The 11,351-nt window shown below is 37.5% G+C and overlaps 1 protein-coding gene across 7 annotated transcripts in view; it reads left to right on the top strand.

The window, feature by feature from the left end:
* Nucleotides 1-9,198, top strand: part of LOC106870515 (cysteine and histidine-rich domain-containing protein 1) — a 10,467-nt gene extending 1,269 nt beyond the window's left edge. The window contains exons 1-10 of one of the 7 annotated variants that reach the window (XM_089343741.1): nt 68-241; nt 709-815; nt 935-1,006; nt 1,353-1,497; nt 1,972-2,027; nt 2,586-2,656; nt 3,101-3,203; nt 3,677-3,859; nt 4,302-4,460; nt 6,770-9,198. In XM_089343741.1, the coding sequence (XP_089199867.1) occupies nt 109-241; nt 709-815; nt 935-1,006; nt 1,353-1,497; nt 1,972-2,027; nt 2,586-2,656; nt 3,101-3,203; nt 3,677-3,859; nt 4,302-4,415 (984 nt within the window). In that variant the 5' untranslated portion in view covers nt 68-108 and the 3' untranslated portion in view covers nt 4,416-4,460; nt 6,770-9,198. Of the gene's footprint in view, nt 1-67; nt 282-708; nt 816-934; nt 1,007-1,352; nt 1,498-1,971; nt 2,028-2,585; nt 2,657-3,100; nt 3,204-3,676; nt 3,860-4,301 lie in introns of those variants that run through there. The other 6 variants (XM_089343740.1, XM_089343745.1, XM_089343744.1 and 3 more) reach the window with 6 other exon arrangements.
* The last annotated feature ends 2,153 nt before the right edge of the window (nt 9,199-11,351 follow it).

Below are 11,351 nucleotides of genomic sequence, written 5' to 3'. Positions count from 1 at the left end.
GCCGGTAGAACTGTGAAAGTAACGAACTATATGCAGGGGAGAAAACCCTAGCTTAGAGACCGTACGTGTAAACAAGGCTTTGGTAACCCTTTTCGAGTAGCGAGTCGCATGAAACTTGGCTTATATCAAACCAGCCGCATTACTAAAAATTTTCAAAGTAATTTTTCGTTAGACCTACCATTTAAGAAGTTCCGCTGGCCGCATGTTGCTCGTTACTGCTGTAACCTGTCGGTTTGTACCGGTAAGCTTGCTTGGAGTACACTGTAGAGGAATTAACATCGGTACTATGAAAGTTTGTCATCCGGTTTGTTAAATAACGATGAGAACCTCAGTCACGGTATATTCTAGAAATGTTTTAATATGAACTCTTGCTGTACTTCAGTTTCATTAAGGCACCTTGACGTTAGTGATATTCCAGCAAATTTGCCTTTAACTCTTTGTCTCTTCTGTGTGCTACATGTGATACATGGTACATATTTCTTTGAATGGTCAACTTGTTGGCCAGTGCCAGCTCAACCCATCTGGGATAAGTGCCACTGAAAGTACAAGTCCATAAATTTAACAGGGTTAATAAAAAAGGGACAACTTGTCTTTGTCTGACCAGTAGACTTGGTCACACTTTTGTTTTTTCTCTCTCTTTGGTCTAACTTTTGTCCTCCATGTAAGCCTGGCCTAACTCAGTTCTAATTATCCCTGTCTCGCCAACAGATGCCTGTCTCTATCATCCTGGTGAACCAATATTCCATGAAGGGATTAAGAAATGGTCCTGTTGTAACAAGTCAAGTGTGGATTTCACCGTTTTCCTTGACTTCCCAGTAAGTTTACATTTATTCTCTTTTCTTTCATTTAGTGATTGATTGATTGATTAGCTAAAATAATATTTATTTCATCATAATTTTGGTTTTTTTTAATAATTCAATATGATATGTTTTAGGGATGCACCAGAGGCAGACACAACTCGACCCCTCTCCCGAAACCAGAAACACCTAAAATTGAGGAGAAAGAAGTAAGTTTATATCTTTTTATCATTTTAATTTCATATTATTTTGTGGTAGGGACTTAATGACTTAACTGTATGTGATTGGCTGGGAAAAATGAGTAGCACTTGTCTTTCAAAGGGCCAGCCTTGATACATTCTGTGTCACGCTGAATCTCCCTGAGAACTATGTTAAGGGTTACATGTGTCTGTGGAATGCTCAGCCACTTGCATGTTAATTTCATGAGCAGGCTGTTCCATTAATTGAATCGACAGAGTGCCATGCTGTATTGATTAGACATTGACTCTAAATGGTAAAGATGAGAGAAATGTTTGAAATGGTAATGATAACAACGTTGTGTTTGCTCGTCTTCAGGTTACCATCCCAAAGAGCATTGTTCCAGTAGAACGGCCTTCTCTAGATGAACCCACCATACCGTTAAAGATGATTGTCAGAGACAGTTTGAACCAATGTCTGCAGAAGAGAATGGAAGAACTCAATTTACAGCAAAATGAAACTGGTGAGATTCTTCTCTTTGGAACTGCTTTTTGTTTTTCCTGTTTATGAAGCTCTTAAGAACTGATATTCTTGCTTATGGCACAGACTACGAGACTCTTATACGATAGTAATCTCATAAATTCTGTCGCGGCCGACTTTGCCTTTCATCCCTTTGGGGTTGATAAAATATGCACCAGTTAATTACTGGGGGTTGATTGTAATTGATGATGATGAAAAGTAAACAACAGCTTTGGGAGATCCCATGAACAACGAGTCATAAACACACTTGGCTACAAATCCACAATGTGATCCTTTGTCTAATCTTAGTATTTTCTCTTCTTTCTCCATGTCTGTTGTTCATTACTGCTTTAATGGGAATCCAGCAGAAATTATGTTTAGGCTGTTCCTGCCATTCCAGGGACACAGCATGATGGGGTTAAGTCACACTTTTATGGCAATATCTGAGTAATTTCTCTTGTGTTTATCTTTCCATGAGACGAGACTTCTGAGATTGTTGTCGGAACTCCTTGTGCCAATGCCTGCTGTGGGAAGGTAAGAACGTGCAACCCTCTCTCTTTCTGCTACATTCTATATAACTCGATTGCCATACTCCACTCCAAATCTGAATTTTCTGCCACACTCCACTCCACATGACTTCACCGTCACACCTCACCACAACCCACACACACGAAAGACCTACAAAGAAACCTTTCTGACTTCACTGCTAGAAATGGCAGCCAAATTTTCCATTTTAAAGAAAGAGGGAAGAACACTTAACTAATATAGTTCTACATATCCTTAAAAGGACAAATAGTTGTGGTTGGAATGCTTTTGATTCAAGGGCTTAATAATGGTTGACCTGGGGCTAAATAACAGCAATAGCCCACACAGCATCTCACTGCCACTCTACACCCTCACACACTTGTCCTCCTCACTGCCCCCACACTGCAGGCCTATACATCTCTTCTCTAATACGCCACCCTACATATATCTCCTCACTACTATGTTACAACTCTCCTGTAACCATACATACACCTACTCTTATAGCATACCGATTCTTACAGAGTCTCAGATACATTGTCACAACATTTCCTATTTCCTGTTTCTCAGGTTTATGAGGGGGAAAGTTCCAATAAGGAGAACTGTAAATACCATTCTGGGACTGCTGTATTCCATGAAGGGTAAGTTTACAGTTGGCTTTTTCTTATTTTTTTCTTTTTTCTTCTTTTTTTGGGGGGTTGGGGTTGAGATCAATGTTAAAAAAAGTTCTGTAATTCTTCTGCAATTGGTAGACTCTCCAAATTTGTGACTCCTTGCCCAAGTTCTTTAATTCTCCCTTCCAGTGACTAATGAAGTTTGATCATTGCTTCAGCTGACTTTGAACTGCTCTGTGTTGATGTAAGTTTTGCATTCAAAGAACTGATATTTCATTGTAGCAACATCATCATCGTAAGTGGTTACAGCCCTACTGATTGGGCCATAAAGAGTACACATATACACATGCATGAATGCACATGCGCACATATACACAGATCCACATGCATGAATGCATATGCGTGTGTGCATTCTCTTTGAGAACTGAATCTTATGTCTATTGTGTTTTTTTTTCCTTTCTTTTTTTTAAGAATGAAATATTGGTCCTGCTGTGAAATTAAAACAACAGATTTCTCATCTTTCCTCAACCAACCAGGATGCAAAACTGGCAAACATTTGTGGAAGAAGAAAACGGTCAGTACTAACCAGCCTTTGTGTGTGTGTGTGCGTGTGCGTGTCTTTCATGAAGAAAAAGTGTTGTTGTTGTGGTGGTGTGGAGTGCTGTAGGTCTGTCCCACATGTCCTCACCCTGATTTTGTGAACCAGTTTTTATTTCCACCATCATTGCTGCCATTATAATCACCACCACTCATCATCATCATCATCATCATCTTCACTGTCACTACCATCACCCTCATCATCATCATCATCATCATCTATTGTTTAATTGTCAAAATTGTCGGGGCTGCGTCCATGGTCTTTGCAAGCCCTCAGAGACTGTTGAAATGGATGTGAAGTGATGATGATAATGACAGGGCTTAACGACTACAGAGATAATTGGTTCCACCCCCTCCCCCCGGGCCCTCACTATTATCTTGAGATCCTCATCTTTGGTACGTTATGGTATACCAATCAATAAATCTGTTATTTCTTCTTCTCTGTTGTAGGTTGATGGCAAGGCCTGCCGTTTTGACTGGCACCAGACTGGCTCCACTGTTACACTGACCATTTATGCCAAGTTAGTTGTACCAAAAGAATCTTATGTTGTGGTCAATCAAGTTACGTGTGACATCTACCTCAAGTACGATGCCGGAAAGTTTGCATTTGAGAAGAAGCTAGTCTTGTGTGGTGTAAGTACACTTTCTCTTTGTTTCTCTTTTGCATGCAGTTGTTCTATCATTGACCTGTAACAGATAAACTTGCATTGAGATGCTTTTATATATATATATATATATATATATATATATATATATATATATATATATATATATATATATATATATATATACATACACACCCAGAACCATGCTAATAGCTTTGGAGTGAAATTTAAAATTTTTTGGTTTTCTGTGAGGTCTTGGATCCCTAGCTCGATGACATACTGCTGCCACTTCTAAGGAATTTTGTGTATATATATATATAACTGATATTTTGAAATCATTTAATGCATGTTTTAGGTTTATATATAATAGGAAATGGTTTTATTATGTAAAGTATTTCTCAGTTACAACATTTCAAAATATGTAAATATATCAAATGTATGGCTATGTAATTTTTTCTTCCTTTTTCTAGATCATTGATCCACTGCAAAGTACAGTGGAGATGTCCGAGAAAAAAGTTGAGATTAAACTGCACAAAGCTGATTCTTCCGGCTGGGAAAACCTAGAGCTGAAAACCAAATCTTAAAGCCTACCAAATGCCCTAAGGTGGCATCATCCATCCATGCTGTTTGTATGTTGACCATTTCATCTTCAACAACCACCTCAAAAACACCTACCTCTTCTTTGCTTTTAAACAGCTAAACCACTGAGTGAAAAATATGCAAACTACTACACTTTCACAACCACCGATTAATTTTTTTGTCCTGTTGGCAGAATTTCTTTAACTGTAAACCTTTCCAGTTAAACGGTTTGTATGCTAGTGATGGATGTTTTACGAATGTGTCTTCCCCCCCCCCCCCCATTTAAAATCTTTCCTATAAAAAAAAAAGGGTGCTGATTTCTAACCGAAGAAACAAAGCTCCATCATTTTAATTTCAGGCAACAAATAAAGTATTTCATGTGAAAAATCTTGCATATTTTTTGCTTTGTGGCTAATAGAATGAATTTACACTGTGCTAGTTAAAGTCAGCTGGTCTTTTTTGTTTTTGTTGTCATGTCCTGTTACTACTTACATTGCTATCACTGTATCAACCTGACTACTGGATATTGCACACCACTGGTCACAATGCACTTTGTTGCATTATTGTAGCTTTCGGACAATGCCATTCTACTGGTGAGGCAGGCGAGCCAACATTCGCCGTCAACGAAATGCCAGTCTGTTGCAGAGTTACCCCTTTTGCAGCTGAGTTAACTGAAGTGATGTGAATTGAAGCATTATGCTTAAGAACACAAGATGTCTCCTGCTCCAATGATTATGTGAAGGTGCATGGCCTAGCCAACTCAAATTACATTGTGGGCCACTTGTATACTTTATGCACAAATAATCAAGAATTCTTTTATTGTTTTTCATTTGTTTAAAATTATAAAATTGCTTTATTGCCAATTATAAATTTTAAATTTATTTTGAAACAAATAATTTTATTTTGAAATTAAACACAATACTTACAAGAAAGTATCAAGCGAGGCTGCAAGATAAACGTCTGCGGCTGTGGGCCAGCCCTGGCCTAGAGCTTAGATGTTGCACTCATGATTGAAAGATTGTGGTTTCAATTCCAGGACTGGGCAGTGTGTTGTATTCTTGAGCCGAAACACTTCATTTCACATTTTGTATAGAAAAGGAAGAAATCAAATGACAGGAAATACTTCAGTGGAATTTGAACTCAGAACGTAAAGACAGACGAAATACCAGGAAGCATTTCGCCCGGCAAGCTAACGATTCTGCCAGCTCGCTACCTTATTAATACTAATAATAATACTAATAATATTAATAATAATTGCAATGATAAAAACCAACAGCAAATCAAATCTGATACGTTTATTTCTTTAAAAAATGTTATAAAAGGGTTGTTGTTTTTGCAACATTATATGAAGACAATGCCACCCCACCTGTGGACGAAATACCCTTAACAAAACGGAGCGAGAAAAAAAAAAAAAAGAAATTCCAGTGTTCAATAAACAGTGTCACAGCATTATTACCTTTATTATCCCTTTTTTTAAAATTATTTTTATTTTGTTTTCTTTTTTAGTCATTGAATTAAAAACAAAACAAACCAACCAAAACAAATTCGAACTGACAAAGCAGTGTAAACACAGCTATCTAAACGATCTAAGGTGCTGTCTCAGCTGGTGCAGGGGTAGCTACTGTTTCCCACCCACCCACACAATAAACACACGAGGGGAGGAGAAAAAAGGGGGGTAGTTTTTTTGCAGGTATTTTGTGAACCAGACAACCCCTCCCTCCCTCCTTACCCCTTACATTCTCTACGTGCAAGGGGAAACTTACTTTCACTTCTTGCCGTTCATGGTGGGTGTTCTCACTTTGGACTCTAGGTGCACGCTAGTTAACACCTAACCCCCCCCCCCCCCATCCATTCCCATACGCTAGGCGTAGCACCCTGCAAGAGCCGGGTGGCCACTCCCCTCCCCCCAAACCCTCCCGTTTATAAAACACTACAACAAAGCAAGCCTTCACCCACCCACCCACCCAACACAAGTCTTCTCCCATCAATAACAATATTTACATGGCACTGTGTGCTCTGTGACACTCATGGCACACTCTGGGTTTCCTTTCCTGCTCTTCTCAAACTGCGAAGATCTCAAAACAGCCAAATCAACAAACTTTCAGTGCATTCTTACTCTTTCAATGAATGACAGCCACATCTTCCTTTAAGGATTGTGCTGTCTGTCCCACAGCAGAGAGAAGGGAATGGAATTGAATTTACACATCTTCCTCAAACACACAAGCTACACTGAGTGTCACCACATACACACACTCACACATTTCAGCAGATTTTTTTTGTTTATTTTTTTTTTTTTTAATATTTTTTTTTCTTTTCTTTTCTTTTCTTTATAATGGAAAAATGAAATGACTCCCTGAAGTTATTTACAGCCTAAAGGTAACAATCTGGACCTGATCTTTTAGGTGCAGTAACAAATTGTGCTCCATAGAGAAGAACTGATATTCTTTAACCGATCAGGGATTAAAAGGAGAAGACATCATCGATACATTGATACCTTGCAGTAAGAGCTTAATTCATTCCATGACCAAGCTTATCTTCCTAATCAAATTTCTCCATTGAAATTAATTAAAATTAATCTGTTCCAGTCCCCCAAAAAACACTCAAAAACAATTTTTAATTGGTTTTAAAACAGAAAAGGTGTTGTTACAAGTAAAATGACAATTATGAAAAAAAGAGAATGCAAAAGAAATATGTAAACTGTTTTTTTTTTAACTGAATTACCTTAAAGATGGGACAATTAGTGTGCTCGTGCTGCAGATTTCTGCTTGTACTTCCAGAATAAAATTTCCCAGGAGTCTCGGCTCGTACAGCAAGGTTCTACTGTACTTCTATTTTGCTAATCTTGTGCAGGAACAAAGTTCCACAGGGCTTAGCACTCAAGAACATTTACTGAATAATTTATATCTCCCTATCTAAAGTGAGGCAAATGAGAGAGATACACCTCCTGGATAGCAATGCTGGCCCATTGTAGGTGGTTTTACTTGCAAGAGAACTAGCTGTGATGAGATAGATTCAAATATCTCTTAATTTACTACATTAATGTTGGGTGTCTTGGTGGTCTCGTGGGTAGCGACATAATTAGACAGCCACATTGAACATCCTACCCAGGGCCTGCATTAAGGGATCTTATTAAAATTTTTCAATTTTTTTTTTTTATCTCTAGAGATAAAAAATGAAAATGTTTAATAAGACCCCCAGTAATTCCTGGCAGAGATTAGAAACCTCTGTCTGTGTCTTGTTACTGCTTTTAAACACCCTTACCTACTGGGCCACCAAAGCAGCAACAATTTTTATGAGAAAATTAAGATACTTAAATTTACTTCAAATATTGTATTTACTATAACTATATGAGGGAGATCTGGTTACCATGTGAAGGCTGCCTTGTGGTCCCTTCTTTGCACACACCTACACACACACAATATTTTTGGTGAGTGAAATTTGGTTGCTTAAATAAAAGTATTTAATAATGTCTTTTGTAATTTCTGGCAGAGATTTGAAACCTCCACTTCTAAACATCCTGACCTGTTAGGCCACCAAAGCAACAACAATTTTACTGTGAAAAATGAAGATATTTAAATTTATTTCAATCATTGGGCTTACTACAAAGAGTTGAATGAGATTTGGTTACTATGTCAAGGCTGTTTTATGACTCCCTTCTTCACACACAATCTTTTTGTTGATGAAAATTTGGTTGCTTAGATAAAAATATTTAATAAGACATCTTGTAATTTCTGGCAGAGATTTGAAACCTCCACTAGAGTATTTTGTTGTTATTTCTAAACACCCTTGCCTGTTGGGCCATCAAAGCAATAACAATTTTTATAAGAAAATTAAGATATTTAAATTTATTTCAATTATTGGGTTTACTATAAAGATTTGGAGGAGATTTGGTTACTATGTCAAAGCTGCTTTGTGGCCCCTTCTTCACACAGAGAATCTGCCAGCTCGTCACCTTAATAATAATAATCTTTTCTGCTAAAGGCACGAGGCCTAAAATTTTGGGGGAGGGGACTAGTTGATTAAATCAGCCCCAGTACACTACTGCTACTTAATTTATTGACCCCAAAAGGATGAAAGGTAAAGTTGACCTCAGAAGAATTTGAACTCAGGATGTGAAGACAGATGAAATGCTACAAAGCATCTTGCCTGGCGTGCTAACAATTCTGCCGGCTTGATGCCTTAGTAATAATAATAATAATAATAATTTCACTTACTGTAGCACCTTGTCACTGGTGGAGAATCATGTATCCCTTTGATATTACAAACCCTTAGTTTTTCTAAGACTTCAGTTCCATGTGGTGGAGTCACAGTCTCACCATAACTTAGGGAGCACTTCGTTAGCTTGCATCATTAGCAACTGACCACAGCTTTATTTAACTGTAATTAGCTGGAATGAACTAAATTGTTTTTTTTTTTTTCCCCTTGAATCTGTTTTAAATAACTTCAGAGGAAAGAATTAAAAAAAAAAAAATTACAAAAGCATTCTTTTTTTTGTTTGTTTTTTCAAAATATTTCAGGAAGAAAATAATAAACCCAGGTTTCAAATTACCCCATCAACAAATAAGTCCAGGGGCCAGGGTTTCAAATCAATCCAACAACAATAAAACATACAGATGCCATGTTTTTTTTTTTTAATATTTTTCTTCCTTTTTTTTTGTTTTTCCTCACCCCTCTTCTTTTTCGTATGTTTAGAAATTGTCCCTTGTCCAAAAATGCAGGGGGTTTTGTGTATTTTACAAACTTTGTACAGTATTTAATCATTTAAAACAATTAAAAAAAAAAAGAAAATTAGAGAAGAAACAGCCGATGCCTTCAGTTCTGCTCCAATAAACATCGAATGTAATGTCACCCTCCACTCACACAGACCTTGAGGGGCACCACTAATAAAAAAAAAACAAATAACAAATTATATATCTTGAGATGGGACAAGTTGAAGGGGTTATTACCCCAACAATAGGGTTCACATCGAAAAGATTTTTAAAAAAACAAGCGAAAATGGAAAACAATTTTCTTTCTGTTTCATTCGGTCAGGATTGCGCCTTTGTTTGTCATTAAGTAAAAAATTTTGTTTTAATATAAAATCCTCAATTTAAAGTCAATCCCTTTTCATAGGCACCATAATGACCCCATCCCAATCATTTTTCTAGGCAAGGAAGGGGACAGAGGGTGGTGGTGGCATAATCGGAACTTACAAGTATTGATGCCTTTCCTAAAAGAATTAGCACCAAATTGGTAATAAGGAATCGGAACTGAATCCTGGTCTTGCAGGTTGGCTCTGAGCTAGACACACTGCCAGGCACATACATACCATCAGAACTTCTTCTTACAAAGAGCAGAACTTAACTCCATACACAAAACAGAACTTACCAAATTCACAAGATTTGAAAAAAAAGAAAAGAAAAGAAAAGAAAAACAATAGTATAATAGAAAAAAAAAAACTTGGATTAAGCCTGGATGTCTAGTGCAGTGATTCCCAGCACGGGGCAAATGCCTCACGGGTGGAGCCAGGGAAAATTGTGGTAGGGCATGGTGCCAGAGTCTCCTGGCTTAAGGTTCTCGTTAAAGTGATTTCCGTTTTACTTTCTTACTCAATAATGTACTCAATACTTAAGAGTGTGTGTGTGTGTGTGTATTTGATGAACTTCCAGATATTGTCATCTACTGAATCTCATTAACTGAGGTTATTTAGAGAACGTACCTGCCCAAGGTGCCACACAGGAGGATCAAACCCGGAAACAAGTGGTTGCGAAGCCAACTTCTTAACTACACAGCCATTCTAGCAGTCAATGAATTAAATTAAACTGTTTAAAAATGAGAAAATAAACAATGAGGCCTCTCAAGACAGCCAAAATAATAATAATAATAATAATAATAATAATAATAATAATAATAATAATAATAATCCTTTCTACTATAGGCACAAGGCCTGAAATTTTGGAGGGGGGGGACCAGTCGGTTATATAGAACCAGTGTTTAACTGGTACTTAGTTTATCGACCCCTGAAAGGATGAAAGGCAAAGTCAACCCCAATGGCATTTGAACTCAGAACATGAAGACAGCTAAGCATTTCGCATGGTGTGCTAATGATTCTGCCAGCTCACCACCTTAATAATAATAATAATAATAAAGAAACATCTAAAAAATAAAATAAAATAAAAACTAAATATACAAGAACAAAAATAGCCCAGCAAGACAATCCCAAGGATTCACACACACAGAAGGGGAGGGAAAAAATGGTGTCTTTAAAGGCAAGACAAATTTCTGAGCTGACCACCTCAACAAACAACTGGCAATACAGAGTGTTTTGAAAGAATTCAAACTATCTACTTACATATTTGAAAATTAGGTGCTTACATACAGAGTGTGGTTGGTGCAGTGTGCTGTGGAGAGGTGGCATTGGTGAGTGTGGGATAGTATTTGGATAAATGGTGCAGATAGATGGTGGATGTGACAGTTTTGTGAAGGTTGAGTCAGAAGTGGTGCTGATGGCATTGGTGGTTGTGGTGGCAATCTGGGTAGTGTTGCTGGTTAAAATCAAAGAGAGAGAGAGAGAGAGAGAGAGAGAAGTAAGATGAACCGAGAGAGATTAACTAAAGGCCACAACAGAAGGGTAGACATACAGGGCAAACAGGCTAGTTATGGTCGGATAATAGAGAAATGCTTCTCATGTCGTCTCTCTAATACTTTTACAACTACAGGACTGGTAGGCAGTGATGGCCAGTTGACCTGGTTGAAACCACTTTACATGTGTTACTGAATGAATAATTTTGGGAAAGGCACAAATATCACAACTTCCCATTTCCTCGTCTCTCAAAAGAAAAAAAAAAAATGCCATCTTCATGCCTTTAAAATTTCTCTTGGAGAGAAACTGGCTGATTTTTAGCATTCAACACAACACAAAACATACAGAATGACACAGAACAGGTCAGTGCAGAAAATAG

This window comes from Octopus bimaculoides, chromosome 27, assembly GCF_046866305.1.
Source record: "Octopus bimaculoides isolate indiv1 chromosome 27, ASM4686630v1, whole genome shotgun sequence".
Classification (NCBI taxonomy): domain Eukaryota; kingdom Metazoa; phylum Mollusca; class Cephalopoda; order Octopoda; family Octopodidae; genus Octopus; species Octopus bimaculoides.
This window is presented reverse-complemented; position numbering and strand designations above follow the sequence as displayed.